The sequence below is a fragment of the Fukomys damarensis genome, unplaced genomic scaffold (genome assembly GCF_012274545.1).
Source record: "Fukomys damarensis isolate Sample0158 unplaced genomic scaffold, DMR_v1.0_HiC HiC_scaffold_23, whole genome shotgun sequence".
Lineage (NCBI taxonomy): Eukaryota > Metazoa > Chordata > Mammalia > Rodentia > Bathyergidae > Fukomys > Fukomys damarensis.
This window is the reverse complement of record NW_022900935.1, coordinates 13,857,097-13,876,362: the sequence shown is the minus strand read 5'-3', so window position 1 is coordinate 13,876,362 and position 19,266 is coordinate 13,857,097. Positions and strand designations below refer to the sequence as shown.

Here is a 19,266-nt window from a genome sequence, read left to right as displayed (position 1 = left end):
AAAAGACATCCAAACCGGAAAAGAAAAAGTAATATTATTTTTATTTTCAGAAAATAAGATCTTATATATAGAAAGCTCTAAACATTACACAAACACATATGGGTATGCATTTACACAAATGCAAATTGTTAGAATTAATAAATTTAGCAAGATTGCTGGACACAAAATCAACACACCACAAAAATCAGTTGTTTCTATACACAACGATCATCTGCAAAAAGAATAAGAAGTGAATTCCATTGACAATAAAATTAAAAGAATAAAATATTTTAAAATAAACAACCAAGATGGCAAGAGTCTTATACTGCTGAAAGAAATTAGAGAAAACACAAATAAATGGAAAGGCATCCCAAGATCATGGATTGGAATTAGTGTAAAAATGTTCACATTGCTATAGCAATCCATAGATTCAATTTAATCCCTATAAAATTATCAATGGCATATTTTGTAAAAATAGAAAAAAATCCTAACATTCATATAGAATCTCAAAGGACCCTGCAAGGCCAAAACAATTCTGAAAAAGAAAAAAAAAGCTGGAGGCCTCACACTTCCTGAACTCAAAAATAAACAGTATGATAATGGAAGAAAAAAAACACATACAGACCAGTGAAACAAGCAGCCCTGAAATAAACTCTTACATACATGGTAAAATCACCTTTAGTAATGGTATCAAGGCAACAAATGATGTTGGAAAATGGGATATCCATATGCAAAAAGAAAAACAAAGTTAGATCCTGAGTTTATACCACATATAAAAATTAAACATCTAATGAAAAGACCTGAAACTAAAAGTTCTTAGAAGAAAGCTTAACAACATTGGATTTGGTAATAATTTCTTGGATATGAAATCACAAGCACAGACTACCCCCACCAAAAAAAATAGAAAAGCAGGACTTCATTTTTAAAAAATACTGCAGAGCAAAGGAAATAATCAACAAAATGAACAAGCAATCTATAGGATAAGAGAAAATATTTGCAAACCATACATTTGGTAATGGGTTAATATACAGAATACATAACGAACTCCTACAACCCAACAATAAAAATAATTCAGTTAAAAACAGGCACAAGACTTGAATAGATATTTTTTCAAGGAAGATGTGTAAATGGCCAATGTGCATATGAAAAGATGTTCACTCAACATCACTAATAGGGAAATACAAATCAAAATCAAAATGACATGTTACCTGATATCAGTTAGGATGGCTACTATCCAAAAATGAACAAGTGTTGGTGAGGATGTGAAAAAAGCAGAATCCTTACGCACAGCTGGTGGGAACACAAAATCGTGCAACTACTATGGAAAACAGAAAGTCCTTACATTTTTTTAAAAAGGAACATCCATACCATTCATCAATTCCACTTCAGGGTAGTCACCCAAAGGAACTGGAAAGGGGAGCTCTTAGATACATTGGCCCCCCAATATTCACTGCCACATTACTCACAATAGCCAAGAGGTGAAAGCAACATGAATTTCCACTAATGAATAAATGGATAAAGAAAATGTTGTAGATACATACACTGGGGTATTCTTCAGTCTTTTTTGTAAAGAAGGAAATCTTTCATACGGTACAAGGATAAGCCTTGAGGATATTGAAACAAGTGCAGTAAACCACACAAAGGAATAGTGTGCGGATCCCCTTACAAGAGGTATTGAGACAATGAAACTCAGAAAGTAGAATGGTGGTTGCTAGGGGCTGGCGAAAGAGGCAAAGGGCAGTTGTTGTTCCATGTAGTGTTTCAGTTTTGTAAGATAAAAAAGTTTGAGAGATCTGTTGCACAAAAAGGTACATATACTTACCACTACTACACCATGTACTTAACAGTTAAGATGGTGAATTCTATGTCCTTTGCTTTTCACTACGATAAGAATGGGAGGAACTTAGGTGTTGAGTAAGAATTATACAGATATCAATCAATATGAGGAGTACAACAGGACAACAATCAGTTGGAAGGCAGGTGTGGCGACACATACCTATGACCCCAGTACTCCAGAGGCTGAGGCAGGAGGATTGCCACAAGTTCCAGGCCAGCCTGGACTACACAGTGAGCTCAGGGCCAGCCTGAACTACATAGTGAGACCCTGTCTCCAAAAACAAAACAAAACAAAACAAAACAAAACAACAACAAAAAAATCAGTTGGAAATTTTCATTTCACCCCTTGCTGATAGAGGTAAAAAAAAAAAACTTGTCCCCTTCCCTCCATATGTTCAGAAAGGTCTTTCCAATCACTCTTTCTCTGCTTCATTTTTTCCCAAGAACACGTGTCCCAATCCAACATAATATTAAATATTTACTTATCTGTTTGCTTATGGCCTTCAAATAACGAGACACGTAAACCCTCGGAAGACAGGAACTTGTTTTGTTTCTCAGTTATGTATTGCTGAGTCCTCTTAGTCTAGAAGAATGTGCGGCCCCTAGCAGGTGCACAGGAAATAGCTGGTGAATGAATACAGAACCGTGGAAGTAGGAAGAGTCCACAGGGTATCTGAACTCTGGGCCTCTCTGTGCTCCTTTCTTCAATCTTCTTGGTGAGACAGAAAAGAAGAGGAGAAGGAAGACAAGAAAGATACTAGGACGAGCAGATGTCTGTCCACCGAGCCAGGGAAACAACGAGAGCAGCTTCTGCAGCATGAAGGACAGAGAAAACTCATCAATCCTGCTGTATCTGTCCCTGGACACAGATGGTTCAGCAAAGGAATTGAGACTATGTCCGTCTCATGTGGCTGTTTTCCCTTACGGTTGCTGAATCGAGACTAGCTGAAACACTCCAAAGCAGTGAGGGGAAACCTTTTAGAGCCTTCAGTGCTAACAAGCAGCCCATTGTGGCATGCATGACACACTGATCTCACCACTGTGTTCTAAGACCTTCAGTTATCCCCACTTTTCAGATCCAAGTGAGTGCATGTGCAACTTTACTGTGTGTGAGAATCACCTGGCACTCAGGTGGCCTGGGTAGGGTCAGAGAACCTGCGCTTCTAACAAGTTTCCAGATAATACTAATACAAAGAGTTGCTAACAGTGACTGGTTATCACCTTGCAGTACCTGGGAAACTGTAAAATCACAGCCCCAGACTAATTAAATTAGACCCTCTGCCAGTGGGACCCTAGCAGTGGCATGGTTAAAGTTGAAACCCAACACTCAGGGTGTTTCTCCAAGGTGTTTCACACTCAGGTGCAAGCAGAGGTACTGTTTGGAGCCCTCGGCCCTTCCTGTCCAGTCATTGTGTCCTTCCTCACAGCCCCCATGCTGCTGACACTTTGCTCTGGCTGCTGGATTACTGAGACCACCCCGCCATTATTTCCACCTACCTAGATCTCAGACAGGGCTATTTAGACTCTCAGGCAGCTGGGAGGATCTTTCCTGCCCTTTTAACCTCTCTCTGACTTCTACTTCTCACTTCTCTTTCCAGTTGATGGGGCGGTGCCATCCTGTTTCAGTCTAGTAGAACAACCAAGGAATGAATTTGCTCTCAGGAAACACTCGGCAATGTCTGGTGACATTTTTGATTGTCACAACTCAAAAGGGGATGAGGAGGGGTGTGCTACTGGCAACTGGTGGCTACTAAACACTGCACGATGCAAAGCAGTCAGGTTCTGGGGATGCAGGGCACAGAACAGGCTGCAGTGGGTGCAAGAACAGCTTCCTGCTGCATCCAGAACCTCTCCCTTCTCTCACCCTTCAAGTAGGGGCCATCCCTGCCTGGCACCTCTTCAGTCCTCCTGCACATGCAGACCTGGTGAATTTCTTCTCTGGTGCCACGTGATCTTGTGCAGCATTTTAATTTTCAATGAGTCTCCCCTTACCACTCACTAGACACTTACATACTTCTAAAACACCATGTACGCTCGGATTCAAATTCCTCCTCACGAACTTCCTAAACCTCATGGAAACCGGAGACATGGTCAGACACCCTGAGAGGGATGGCTATAGTCTGGGTCCAAAGTGCCTTCATACCCGAATCTCAGCCAAGACACCCTGCCACACAGGTCCTGGGTCCTTGCTATGTGCCAGGCGCTACTTAGGGCTTTTGCCTCATGAAATCATCCCAATAGTCCTGGGAGGGGAGGTAGGGAGCATTGTCATTCCCACATACAAATGGACAGACTGAGGCACAGAGACTTTGGAGGAAGGTGTCCAAAGTCACACAGCTATGATGTAACAGAGTGAGGTGTGAATCCAGGTAGTTTGGATCTAACACAAATGGGTTTAACGATTACAGGTTCCTCGTGCATGTCATATGGACATCAAGCCAAACCAGTATGAATTCTATTTTACAGATGGAACGGCAACATGACCTTCCAAAATCACTCAGTTAATGAATAGCGAATGGATCTGGAATTCAAATCCAAGACAGACTTGAAATTCCATGCTTGGGTCAAGGAAGGAAAGACAGCACCACTCACTCACTGCTCTATCCATACGGACGTACAACCTCATCCCTCCATCTACTCATTTTTATACAGTCGGCACGCATCTATTTCTTATGAGCCAGGCCTGTTCTCTGTGCTGAGGATCCAGAGAGAAATCTGTGATGACCTCTTGGCTCAGGCGATCACATCAACTAGGTAACCCATATACTAAAGGGTGGCTATGCCACGGGCTGGTGAATGGACTGAGGATAGGGATGGCAGCAGGTAGGAGGGCGGGGGGCTTATTTACAGCTGTCCTCTGGGAAACTGAGCAACTGGGGGAGGAGGCGTGGGGAACACTACTCCCCTGCCCTCGGGGGGACACCTGGGTCACATGGCACTGGCACACATTCATCTGCATACTGCTCCATTTTCCTTCCTTTATCTTCTCCCTGGTTTGCTCAAAACTTCCGATTCCTAAGCACAGCTTGGGGAGAAGTAAAGTGGGGCTGTGTGCTCCCCAATGGATCACTGCAAGGATGGCTTCCCAACTTAGCACCCCAAGGTCCTGGAGAGAAACCAAACTGTGACTGTCAGGAACATGACGGAACTGTCAAAAGCAGATGAAATCAGCCAAGTAAATTGTGAAACCAAAGTCACAGCTCTATTTGTTCTGAGAGTGAGCGTCTCACATTTTCTTTCTTTCTTTCTTTCTTTCTTTCTTTCTTTCTTTCTTTCTTTCTTTCTTTCTTCTTTCTTTCTTTTTTTTTTTTTTTTTTTGGTCAAGACAGAAAATAAAAACAAACACAGACTAGGAACCTTGTGAGCACTTCATTTCTGTTAAAAACAAAACAAAACAAAAAGCCCACCACTATCTGCTCTGGGTCTCACTTCCTAGGCTGGGTCCACTTTTATTCAGTAAACCCTCAGAAAGTCTTACAACAGGAATGGGAGGGTAGATTATCATAAATGACTATGACCCAGCACCTGCCCTTGCCCATCCTACGTCCAGCTAACCAAATTAGAATACAAAGCCAGACCATCCCCAAGGAAGCCAGAGAGAATTCAAAGGGAGTAATCATGCATGGCAGAGATGGCTTCTTGGCAGAGGGAACATCTGCAATGGGCCTTGGAAAAATGAATAAAATTTCGCTAAAGGAAAGGAACTACTGAGACAGGGGAAAGAAGATGTAAATGCGCAGGAGCTGGGGCAGGTAGAGAAAAAGACACAGAATATGAGAGCCTTTGGAAGTCAAATCCCCATTACATGCAGCCAGTGAGCTGGAAAGGTTGGTCCTTGCTAAAGAAGCCTGCACAGCCAGGCACTCAGGGGCTCCCAGTTTGGAGGTAAGTGCAGCCCCCAGTTGTGCCTTGGGGCACATGCATGCAGGCTATGCACAGATGGTGCAAACACACATCCCATCGGCCAGCCATGTCCCTGTGTGTGCGCAGGTGGAAATCTGGACGGCCTTTCAGCAGCAGCCCTGAAGCACCCTCGCTGCTCACCAAAATAGCATCACGCAATTTAGGTCAGGAAGTAAGGACTGTGTTATTATTACTGGCTACTAGTGAAGTTATTTAATAAGAATGTCACATCCAATTGAGTGCATGGTGGGAACTGTCAGCTGGAGGAATGTAATTACACTAACTGGAGGAGCTCCAGGCCCTGCTACTTGCACACCTCCACCCAGCCACACGGAGATGGGCTCTCCCCAACCCCACTGTCACCTGGAGGGCATTTCCTTACAGTGGGCCATGGGGCTTAGCCTGAACATCCAGACTATGGTGCTCCTGTCCAGGTCCAAGGAAAGGCTCTTGAGGGGGATTTCGAGGACAAATTAGGGAAACCCTGAGTGACTCCATCTATGGTCCAAGACCCAGTGATATTCAGAGGACAGAAGGGCCCAAAGTCCTTCTCGAGCTCCACATAAAGTCCAACAGATATCACGGTAGACATGGAAAAGCCAAGAGTCCATTCAACCTGGCCCCTGATCCAGACCTACTCTGGTCACACACAGCAGCAATCAGCCTGAAATAAGCCCTTTCCTATTGGCCCTTCCTTCCCCGCTCTCCCACTGGTGTTTTCCAGACCATCTCCAAGCTAAACTTCTTTCAGTTCTTGTTTCAGGCTAGTCTCAGGAAAGCCCAACCTGGGACATTTCCTCTGTCCAATCTCCCAGGAGCCCCCAGTTCATTCTCTGGAAGATAAAACTAAGTTCTGACCATAGCCCCCCAGCTCAGGACCTGCTTCTTATGGTTGGGTGAGCACTTAACTGAGCCATCTCTCTTTAGTTGAATGGGAAAGACACCAAGGGTTCTTGGCTGAGACAGAATCTCTACGATCCTCCAAGGCCAAGGATATTTGAGGGTGCACAACGGTGACATTCCAAGCATGAAGCCACCGCCCATCTCCCAGTGTATCCAAGAACACAGAGGGTGCTGCACTCCAACTTTGTTTCAGCATCTATACCCGGTGGGGTATCTAAGAGTTCTGAGCCCTCACTCCCTTGAAACAATAACTCAATCATGAACAAAGGAGGTAGTGGGGCTGGGAGGCCACACCAATTGCAAGGAGGGAGAGGAGCAGCGAAGGACTCTGACCCCAGCTGTGGGAGGCAACACCTCAAGCAGGGCAGCTGTCCTGGTAATCAGATGGACAGAAGGAAGACACAGGGCTCTGGTACAGGGACGGGCAGCAGAGGAAGTCCAGGAAAGAGACAGAGATGGAGAGAGAGATGGGTAGGAGAGGGAGACACTGAGACCAGTACACGCGGAGACAGAGAGGCAGAAACACAGAATAACGGCAGAGAAAATCAGGGATTCAAAGAAAACAGGCAGGAAGAGAGACGGGCAGATAGAAAAAGAGACACAAAAGCAGACAGGAAGAGAGGTTGCAAGAGGGAGACGAGGAAAGAAGCAGAGGCAGAAATGTGACACAGACACAGAAGAGAGGCAGTCGTGCACAGAGACCAAATTAGGGGCAGTAGAAGGCAGCGACAGTATGGTACAGAATGAGACATGAGAAGCCAAGAGGTCCACGAGGCCCAAATGACAAAGGCTCTGTCAGTATCACTTGACACCCAGGGCCCCATGCAAGGACCCCCTAGGAAGAAACAGAGACTAGTAACTGAGTCGGGGGTATATGAGGAGCTTTGCTTTAAGAGGAGGAACAGGGCAGTAGCCAGAAGGTTCAAGGTCCAAAGAGCCCCCCACACACACACACCTTTTTATCTTGAACTTGTTTTAAATTGAAGGAGACACTGGAGAAGAAAAATGAAATGGAAGAAGTAGAGGTCAGAGAAGAGGCCCACCCCAGAGGAAAGAAGAAAAGAGGCAGAAGGAAAGCATCCTGGGTACTGGGGTCTGAGACTTACAGGAAGAGGCCCATCTCTTCCTGGGAAACAGGAGAGAAGGAGAAGTGGCCACAGGTACAGGCAGCTGCAGGTGGGTGCGGGATACATTTTATCTTGCTTGTTTTAAATTGAAGGAGACACTGGAGAAGAAAAATGAAATGGAAGAAGTAGAGGTCAGAGAAGAGGCCCACCCCAGAGGAAAGAAGAAAAGAGGCAGAAGGAAAGCATCCTGGGTACTGGGGTCTGAGACTTACAGGAAGAGGCCCATCTCTTCCTGGGAAACAGGAGAGAAGGAGAAGTGGCCACAGGTACAGGCAGCTGCAGGTGGGTGCGGGATACAGAGAGTCCATTTCCTGAAATGGAAGAAGTAGAGGTCAGAGAAGAGGCCCACCCCAGAGGAAAGAAGAAAAGAGGCAGAAGGAAAGCATCCTGGGTACTGGGGTCTGAGACTTACAGGAAGAGGCCCATCTCTTCCTGGGAAACAGGAGAGAAGGAGAAGTGGCCACAGGTACAGGCAGCTGCAGGTGGGTGCGGGATACAGAGAGTCCATTTCCTGAGGTGCTGCGGATGGAACCCAGGGCCTTGTACATGTGTTCTATCACTGAGCCCAGAAGTCCATTCTTGATACAACTGGGAGTTTGCATCTTGGAATGACCACTCAACAGACAGGGAGCTTCCCAGGCGGCTGGCAGAAAAATACTAGGCTAAATTGTACTGCATTTCAGTCGGGGATGGTAGAGGCCCCCCTGCGGCGCAGCAGAGAGACTAAAGGTGAGCATTCCGATGGGATAATCACTGAGAGGCGGACAGTGGAATCCAGCCTTGCTGATAAAGGAGAGGCTGGTGGAAGCTGCTCAAGAGGAATTGGGGAGAGGCTCCGAGTCTGCAGCCTTGAAAGACTCTCAGGTCTGCACTGCCTGCTTATTATCCCCACCAGCCTCTGAGCTCTCCCTCACCCAGGAATTAGGACCAGCGGTGACCTCAACCCGTTCCCCAACTGCAATTCCTGGCTCATTCCTCACAGGAAGTAGCATCTCTCAACCTGCTCCCTGATTCGACCTCTGCCCCACGCCCAGGGCACAGGCAACTAGCTTCACCTTCTCTCTGGACTCTGAGCTCAGTCTGGATCTGGTGTGAAGGCTCCTCTCCTCTAGGGCAGGTGCTGATAGCTCAGGCAGCTGATCCTGCCTGTCTGTCCAACTCACCCCAACTCTGGAAGGTTCCAAGTCTCCTCCTTGGAGAACTGGAAAGACTGAATGCAGACTCAGAGGCTTGACTCTCACAGGAAATTTGCAGAAGCTTCTCTGCTGGGGAGACTGAACCCTCTGTCAAGCGCTAACTGGCCCGGGTCTGAGGGTGCAGCCCTGCCATCCCCCTGCCCTCATCCCCCAACACAGGCTCCAAGACAGCAGCTTGCCAAAGAGGCATCAGCTCCACCAAAACTGAAATCCTGTGTGTAGAGAAAGACTGGGGTCCAGGTGAAGGCACCCACCCAGCCTGCTGGGCACAGAACACAAAACCCTCACCTTCGCAAGGATCCCAGAGCCTAACAGGCTCTGATGTGCCTGCCTCTCTGGGTCCCGGCTGTTGCCAGGCATGGTCGCCAAGCACAGACTCACTACCTGGGTCTTCTGAAAGCTGCCTAGAGACAAGAAAAAAGCAGCAGTATGGTAGAGGATAAGGGTGGGGCAGAGCAGTGAACAGACCTGGGTTTTGTTCCCAAGAAAACCCTGCCTTGGATCTCATACTAAACCTAGGGTGGTCTAGAAGGGGCCTGGCTCCTGAAGTCTGCCTGATCAGCTCTGGTGAGAGTGCTGAGGGCGGGAAGGTTTAAGGTCAAGGCCTGACTGGGACCAAAGAGCTGTGTCTGAGACTCAGGCTACCAAGACGCTCCAGATGCCCAATGCCCAAGTGCTGGCAAGCAGAATTCACATACATATGTATAGGGGGCACAGACCGGCGGGCACAGACCTCCGCGGCCACTGTGCGCCTGTGGCTATGCCTCACACACTGCTCTTTGGGATGTGGCCACACACCTTGCTCTCCACCCTGACGGAGGATCCATGGAGCTGCTCTCTCCCTACGAGGCCCCCGACGCCTCTGGAGAATCTGTGCAAAGCTCTGGGTGTCCACCCACCTGGTGGTGTCCGTGAGTGGTACAACAGTGTGCCTCTCCGGCAAAATGGTGTGCGTGTAAACGCGGTGCATACAGAAGTGAGAAGTGTGTGCACACGTGCTTACAAGTAGAGCTTGCACTACATGGAAGGATACCCACGGGTATAAGGCACTGAGGAAAAGCCCGTGGCAGTTGGGATTTAATCTGCGCCATTTCAGATGTGCATGCATTCGGAGGTCACCACTCAAGCTGGCTCACTGGTCCTGCACACAGGAGTGCATGCACACACACACGCACACGCATGCACCAGTACAGCAGGGCAGAACATGCCCAGCCTGCGGAGTTGGACAGATCTGAATTCACAGTCCCCCTCAACCACTGGTTGGCTGTATGACTGAGGACACTCAGCTCACCCTCTCTGAGCTTAGACTCTCTCATCTCTGAGGGAAAGCATAACAAAACCTTCCTCCGGACATGCTGGGAAGATTAAATGAGATTATGGATGTGAAACTCCAGGCCCTGGGGAGCTCAATAAACACTAATTACCATTCATTCTCTCCCTCCCACACACCCCTGGGCCTTTCCTTCCCACAACTGATAAATATTTATAGGGTGCTAACGGTGTGTCCAGGCTGCCACAGACTCTGGGGATGCAATGTCCCAGTCTTCATCACGATGCACCCTGTTTGCTAGAGGAGACACACGTAAATAAGTAGACGGGAAGTAACACAGCAAGTGTGATCAGAGCCATGAAGAAAGCGATATGGTGGTGACGGTGACGTCTGAGGGTACCTCACTCGAGAAGAAACTGCAGGGTAAGAGTGAGCCATGTGAAGATCTGGAGGGACAGCCTTCCAGGCAGAGAGAAGAGCAGGCATAACGCCTGGAGATGGCAACAAGCTTGGGGCAAGCAGAAGGTCAGCCCACTGCGGATCGAAAAGAGGGCAGGAGTAATGGGATATGAAATGCGGGCCAGTGAGTAGTCACAGCCAAATCAAATCTGGATGGTCAGAGCCGACTGCCTGTCGGTGGAGGGTGTGAACCACTCAGATGCGCGTGTTTTAGGACCTCTGGCCGTGGGTGAAGACTCCACCACAGGTGAGAGCAGAGGAGGCAGCAGATGAGCTAGAGAGAGACGAAGGGTTTCAAAGACTCACCCTGTCTCCCCCGTCACTGCCTCGCCCACTGCTCCGGCTCTAATCAATGTCTTCAGACGACAGAATCCACCCCCGCCCCGACCCTGTGTTCTCCAAGACCACCTCCGCACATCCACGGCGCCGGCTCCTGGTGTGAAGGACAAATCCTTGTCTGCCACGCAGGACTAGGCACAAACCTGCCATCTGATTCTCCCTACGGACCTGCTCCCCAGACAGAAGCACACAGTCGGTGCCCGGTCCACGTCTCACTGAACACGGCGCCTCTCCATTTCTGCCTGGGGCTTTGTATTCCTCCCCCTCCCCCACTGTCGCTGCAGTTCTGCTAAATATTGCTAAGTACCCTCCATGAGTGCATCGTCTCACCTTCCAAGTATCCTACGAGACGGGGGTATTATAACCCCATTTACAGGTGAGGAGACTGAGGTAGAGAGGTGCAGTAACCGGCCCAGGGTGGCACGTCCAGCTAAATGTACGAGTACTTGGTGGGAACTGAAGTTTGTTGAACCCAATCTCAAAGTTCTGTCTGCTCCTTGGGAAGTGGACAGAGGTAGGTCTTACTTTGTTTTGTTTTGATTTTTCAATAAACAAACAGGTAAGTCTATCCTACAAAGTACTTACACTTGCCAGGCTGCCCTGGCCTGGCCTTTGGATTTCTCTGCCTCGTACCTTCTAAGATGGTGCACAGACCAGACTCTGGCCACTAGCCTGACCCCAGGTATAAATTCAGCATTCTGCACTGTTTCCCTCAGACCTGCTCTGGCACCCAGTGCAAATGGGGATTGTCCACCACCAGGAGTCACAGGAATTGCAGAGCAGAGAAGCCAAAGACCCCCACTGACCTCCACCCGTGCCATCAGGCCCAGCCTCCCGGTGAGGTGGAAAAAACTGGGGCTCCCCGGGCCACTATCACAAGCTGCTCACTTCCCTTCCAGCCACAAAGATGACCTTCACAGGGCCAGGGATTTAACTCAGTGGTGCTGCCACCTGCCTTGCAAGCACAAGGTCCCGAGTTCGATGAAAAATGCCCTTCATATCTTTAAATGACCAAGGCCAGAGTCTCAAACCAGAGGGCTCTCTCTCAATCTAGCACCACAGCTCTGTTTGCACTCTCTCCCCTCTCCAGCTCTAACCCCTGTTCCATGGAGACAAAGGGTCCGGCTCCTCCACAAACATCTCTGTGCACTCACTGGGGCTGTCTGAGCTAGCTGTGGCTAGGGATACCCAAGTTCAGCTCAGACAAGGCAGACCCTAACTTCTCGTGCACCACAGAACAGCCACCTTTCTAGATGATCCCTAAGCAGCTCAGCCTGCAAGTCCAGCTGGAGATAAGAGGGCTTGCAGGTGACTTGACCTGTAAGAAGGAGGTAGGAGCCCACCTCTGGAATGCAGACAGACTCATGCTGAAGTCGGGCAGAGCCCACAGCCCTGGTCCAGCCCTCCAAGGAAATAAAGGAAAATTGGTGCCAATACAGCCCCATGTTGCTGACCAAATTTATCAGCTTACCCTTACCCCAATACAGCCTCCGATTTCACTCTCATCCTGTGACATGTAGAATTCTTCCCAATTCCCAGGGGACAACAGTTGCTACCCTCAGAGATCTATCATGCTTATTCCTTCCACTGTTGCCCTTCTTCCCAGTGAAGATGTCCTCTGACACCTCCCAGGCACAGTGTCTTGCACTCTCCTCTCAGCTCCTGTGATGGTTAACTCCATACATCAACTTGCCTGTGCTAAAGGATGACCTGGACAGCATAATCCCCAGGTGTGTCTGTGAGGGGGTATCGGGACAAGATTAGCATCTGAACCAAGACCCTGAGGAAGGGAGACTCCCCTGGCCTGCGTGGTGGGCAGCCTGATCCACTTGCTGAGGCTCCAGTACAAAAGAGAAGGGGAGGGACGAATTCACTGTCTCTCCTTGAGCTTGGACGTTCTCCTGGCCTTGGACATGGGAGCTCTGAGTGTCAGAACCTTCACACTGCAGCATGTTGGTGTCCCGCACCCATCGTGTCCCCATTCCCAGACTCAGACTGAATTACATCACTGGCTTTCCTGAGTCTCCACCTTGCAGGTGGCATCTCACCAAACTTCTCAGCCTTCACAATTTCCATTAATAATTCCCCTCTTTTGTATATCTATACACTTTACGTCCTTTTGGTTCTGCTTCTATGTAGAACCTTGGTGCATATAAACTCTTAAACTCATTCATTCAGTCATCAGTGTTGATTAAACATGTCAGTATCAGGTCCTGTACAGGGTCCTGGGACAGAATGATGGATAGGTTAAGGTCCCTGCCCTTGTATGGTCTGGCATTTTCTGTTTGCACCTCTCCTTCATTGAAGATATCACTGGTCTCCCTGTCTTGTCCACAAGACTTCCACCTCTCCTCACTAGGCCCACTGTAGCCTAGTGGTCCACTGTGCTAGTCTGGTAGCCAGACCTGCACAAAAGTGGGTGTGGGGTGGAGGGGGCTGGTCTCCCATGCTGCCTCACTCATGAGGCTTCGGTGTTCTCTCTGTGCTTCTACGACTTTTGGAACATCTGTTTGCCTGAAAACAGCCTGCTTACTTTTCCCTCAAACTACAGAATCTCCTTTAAAAATTAGAAAATGGAAATAAAGTGTTTGTAAATGGGGAGGGGAGGAGGGGCTGAAGGGAGGGCAAGGATAAGGGGGAAAAATGAGAACCAAGACCCGTCATGTAAAGGTACAAGATCCCAATAATGAATGTAACTGTACTGTATACCTAAAATGTACCAATAAACTCAATAAAAAGAAAAAAAAATTAAAGAAAACCTGAACTCATGCCAGCCATAGCCTGATGAGGAAGAAATTCTCCAACGGGAACTTCTTTTCTGCCTTACAGACCCAAGGGATAAAGAGGCTGCAGACAGCCGTTTGGGTTAATGCAGAAATGTGGAAGCTCACATACTCATTTTCAATTAAGTAATTACTATATTGTCATAGTAACATTTGCTGCTCAATTTCAGCTTAGCAACAAAAAAGAAGTATTAAGACATATTCATTGTTAACTTTTACTAATCTTAAAGTGAGAAAGAATATTCTGTAAATATGACATAAAACTGGAAAGCCAAAACATTGTCAAGTATGACTGCATAAATACGTATAGCCTCTATATGTGCAAAAAATAAAATTAAGCAAAGAAACCATAGTCTAAAGACAAAAACCAAACTGGGAAAAGGATCAGCCAAACTACTACAGAAAAAAGCACATCTTTCATATGCGAAGAGCTCTTACAAATAAGAAAAAGATAAATAGTGACATAGAAAATGATCAAGACACCTAAGCAGCTTGCAGAAAATGAGACACAGATGACTGCAAAACAAGAAAAGATTCTGTTGTGGTTATATATAATTAAATAAGTACAATAATGAGATACCTCATTGGAAAGATACAGAGCACTGGCTACCGGATTAACACATCGGTGTCACCTGGGAACTTGCAAGAAATGCAAATTCCCAGATCCCATGCCAAGCCTACTCTACTGCAGGTCTATTCCACCCCAGATCTACTGAGTTAGAAAAACTTAGGACCAAAAATCTGTATTTTAACAAGCCTTTCATGTGATTCTTATATGATTCTTTCATGTGATTATTTACACAATAAAGTAGAGATTTACCAAGAACTCTTGTTACTAGTAGAAATATTTAAATTAATGAAATTTGGTCTTCTGCCAGAAAAAAAGCATATACCTATGGAGGTAACAAGTCCATTCTTTAGGCATGTTTGTTCATGCTGAAATTACATACACACAGGCACACACACACACACACACACACACACGTACACACAATTATTTTGTTGTGGGACTGTTTGAGGTAGCCAAAGACTAGAAAAGCCCCCCAAAATAAAGAACTGATTGACCAATTTATGGTAATTTATGAATATTATGAACCCATTGAAAAGAATGAAATGAATCTACATATGTCCAACCCAGAAAGATGTGTAACAGACACTGCTAAGAGAAAAAAAGCACGTTGCAGAATAGTATGCGTGACATATCTAGAATGCTCTTCTTTTGTGAAATATAAAGGATCTGGGTTATATTTCTACTTTCTTACATGTTGTGAAATTTTCTGGAGTAATTCACAAAAAGCTATTAATAAGTAGAACTGGGGCCTCACGGAGAGAGAAGGGATTTTTTTCACCATATGCTCTTCTACGCTGTCTGAATTTTTGCCCTGGGCGTGTATCACTTTTATAGTAATTAAAAAGTAGTTATAACTAATTAAACTTACAGGAAAGAGAAAGAGCTGGCAAGAAACGGAAACATGGCTAGGAGGGGAAGAAAATTAGGTCATTTGGATAACTGCAACCAGGAAACTCTTCAGCCTGAGCAAGAGCCTAGGGGACCCCTGTGTTTTATCTTCAGTTACACAGGTAGTATGGTAAAGAAGAACTCAGAACTCTGTTTCACTGAACATGTGGCTTCCAAAAATAAATTACTTGCTTCACAAAGAAAAAATCCCCACATCCATTAAGTAAGACAAGGGCCTGTGAACCTCCTTTCTTCCTGTTGCTGGTTCACCTCACCCAACTGAGTGAGCTGTGCACTTGCTGGCCATTGGCTTCACTTTCACTTGGTTCCAAGCAGGGTCCAAGCAGGAGGTCTCATGACTTACTACATGTGAGTGCAAGCATCACTGGGGACATAGCGCATATTTGCAGGCTGAATTAATAACGGCTGTGCTCGTGCATTAGGATAGACACAGTCTGCTTTCACAGAGCTATGTGAACATGTTTTGTTTTGTTTTGGTTTTTTTCCGGGCCTGATTTACCAAGAGTTTTCACTAAAGATGTCATAGGAATTGATAAGAAAATAATATAGAGTCCAAGCTCCTATTCCCAGGAAGTGCCTTTGAAAGGTAACGGATTTCACTCACCAGTTAAGGTTTAATGACTAGTTTTGTTTAGTTAGTCACAAATGGGTTTGGTTGAGTAGTAAGTTATGAAAACCGTGAACCACTTCCAAGCATCCACCCATCTACAGGTCCCTTCTCCCAGGAATTCATCTGCTCAAACTCCAAAAGTCTACCCATTCCACAAAGCTGCTCGTTCTCCATTCCACAAATCTTTTCGTCCAGTTTCATCTCCACAATTTCCATAGGCCAATTCTCCCATCTACTCATACATCCTTCCACTCCATTTCCATTTCTTCATCTATTCTATCTATGGAGCCTACCTATTCCATCTCCCCTTCCATTTTACTAGCTTATCAGCCAGACACCTTTCCATCCTAGTCATCCATGCATTCACCCCTCCTTCTGGACCGTAGACCATCCATTTCATCATCTGTCCCAAATACCCACCCACCCTATACAGCTATCCACATCATCCACTCAGGCTTCCTCCCATCATGTACTGTCTATCCGTTCCATCTACCCACTCATCCATTCAACAGTTCCACCTCTTTAGCCCACCTGGTAATCCTGACCTCGTTTTGCCTCTGGAGGCAAAGGAACAGAGGCAACCAATATCTAACGGCTTTATAAGAAAAAAAAAAGTGATTAAAACCCTGCTATGTCATCAAAGTCCCACTAAGCTTAGATGAGCATTCTTAACAGCAAGTCTTTATCCGCTACCCACTCATCCATTCAACAGTTCCACCTCTTTAGCCCACCTGGTAATCCTGACCTCGTTTTGCCTCTGGAGGCAAAGGAACAGAGGCAACCAATATCTAACGGCTTTATAAGAAAAAAAAAAGTGATTAAAACCCTGCTATGTCATCAAAGTCCCACTAAGCTTAGATGAGCATTCTTAACAGCAAGTCTTTATCCGCTCTGATGAGCATTCTTAACAGCAAGTCTTTATCCGAAGCTCACATCCCTCGCCTTCCGGCCATAACAAGTCTTTACCACTGGTCTCTGGCCAAATGGCATCTCTAGGTACAAAACACATCAGGATCAAAACTAGACCTCCAGTGCCTATCCTGGGACCACGTAACCAGATGTCCCTTTCTCTCCTTCACCCCCATCCCAGCTTTGAACTCTAGCTCCGGGTGATGTCCTAGTCATAATGTCTGTGATCCTGGCCTATTCTATATGCTGGTCTGGCCTGGTCCAACCTGGCCTAAAACTTATACTACAGTGCCACTCTTCAAGACTTCAACCAAAAAATTCACCTTCCAATTGGGAAGGCAGCAATGTAACATGTAATAAACACTTATAACAAGACCAGGTTTATATCAGGTGCTCCAACTTCATCGTCATCTCAGTTCTCTAGCATAGAAGAGAAACTAAGGATTAGAGAAAATAAACTATTTGTTTAAAATCATACAGCCAATAAGAATTCTAGAATTTAAACTCACATCTGACTCCAAAGATCTTTCTACTCCAACAAGCTTCTACTAAGAGGACAATATCCAAGCTAACCTAGGGGGAAAATATGAGAATGATATGACGAAAACAGTCAATTCTCCCAATGGTTCTCTAACCCAGGAAAAAAAGGTTCCATGAAGTATAAATTATGGTATTTGCAGTGCAGTGTCAAGTGCTGGCTAAAGGCTTTCTATTAGTTATTTCAAAAGGAATGATACCACTTTGATGATCTTCTGGGGGTATCTTCACACACATGGTTGGGCAAGTCCCGGATCAAGAATCCAAGTATTTGGGGCATGGACCTTGTCCTTTGGAACTGTAGGATATGAACAACATTTTCCTTGATCACACGCTTACAGTAAGATAGGGATGCTGGTGTCTTTGCAAATACATAGAGGTTCTAATCCTACTACACTTTATTGCTGTGTTACTGTGGCCAACTTATTTCACTTCCTCGATCCTGTTTCCTTCCTGTGGGAAGTGGAAATAATAAGGGTGTCCACATTTATTGTTATGGGATTTTGATTTATTTCTGATGTTAACAGTTTGTTAACCTTTCTCTTATTGTTGGTGATTTATTTCCCATTTCCCCCTCTAGTAAAAGAATTCTACACATCTTATACATTGTAAATGCTTGACTGTACCTCTGGTTATTTATTTCTTTAGGATAAATTTTTTGAAATGGGATGCTGAGTCCAAATATATGAATATCTGAAAAGCCACTGATAACATATTGTCAAGCTGCTTCCCAGGAAGTTTGTAACTGTTTCCATCCCCACAGCTTATGAAAGTGCCCATCACAGGCACCCTTGCTAGCGGAGTCCTTTCTTTCTGGAATGACTTTTTTACATTTCTTCCTACATGCGCATTCATGTATAATTTGGCAGGAATGCATAAATTCTCCTGCAGACTGGGATTGTAGTGCAATGTATATTTATTTACTCATCTATTTAACAAGATCAAACAGAAGGCCTCGTGCATGCTAGGCAAGTGCTCACCCCTCACCTTTTTTATCTTTTATCTTGAGACGGGGTCTCAAGTTGCCCAACATGGCCTCGAATTTGTACAGAGTGCAAGGGACTGGAGAGTTAAGTACATGTCATGTATTACTGCTGTTGTGGTTGTTGTCATTGTAAATCAAAAAGAACTGGTGTCCCTCCTAAAGCTGTAAGTTCACAGCCAGGTGGGCCCCTCAGTCCTTGCAGTCAAGTTTGGAAGGAACCGGATTCAACAAGGTGACTACATGCAAGCATGTCATTTCCATCTTCCCTGAGGCTGTCCTCTATTTGCTAGGGACTTACTATTTTCCAGGGTCTCTCTGTGGCCCCAAGGAAGGATAAGAAAAACTAGACATAGTCTCTGTGCTCCTGAAGTGTGCAGTCTAGGGAAGGAGATCCATAATAACAAATGAATGATTTTGATCAAAGTACATATCAAGGGAGGTCAGTTATTCAAGGGCAGGAAATAGTAAGTCTATAAGGAAATTCTACACTGTGGAGTCCAGGAGGATTTTTCTGATGAGGTACAGGTGAAACTTCAACCATAGTTAATGAAATAGAATAGGGATAGGGATCTTCAAGACAGAATTGCATGTGCAAAGGTCCAGAGGCAGGCAAGGGGGAGCATGGCCCTCTGAGGGCCCAAAGGAAGGCCAGAGGCTGAGCACAGGCTTTCTGAGCAAATGCCATGAATACCTGTAGCCTTGCCAAGAGCTTAAGAAACAAGCTTTCTCCCATCATCATTGATCCCACAGAATTCTGCAGGCCCTGTCACCGTGGCAACCCTGACTGAGTGCCAGGCTATGCCTAGGTAATCACTTTGTGTACATCATCTCACAGCAGCCTTGCAAAGACTTTGTAGATTACAGATTACCACTCTTGTTTTAGAGACAGGAAACTCAGATGTAAGGAGATAGGAAGTCTCCTTTCTTACAAAGGCGGGGACCGGGCCAGT

At 46.0% G+C, this 19,266-nt stretch overlaps 1 protein-coding gene across 1 annotated transcript in view; it reads right to left on the bottom strand.

Annotated features, from left to right (window-relative positions):
- Positions 1-19,266, bottom strand: part of Csmd2 (CUB and Sushi multiple domains 2) — a 553,879-nt gene that overhangs the window by 521,449 nt on the left and 13,164 nt on the right. Inside the window, 4 exon segments of the mRNA XM_033767260.1 lie at positions 7,728-7,747; positions 7,961-8,059; positions 8,161-8,180; positions 9,233-9,348. Coding sequence (XP_033623151.1) covers positions 7,728-7,747; positions 7,961-8,059; positions 8,161-8,180; positions 9,233-9,348 — 255 coding nt within the window.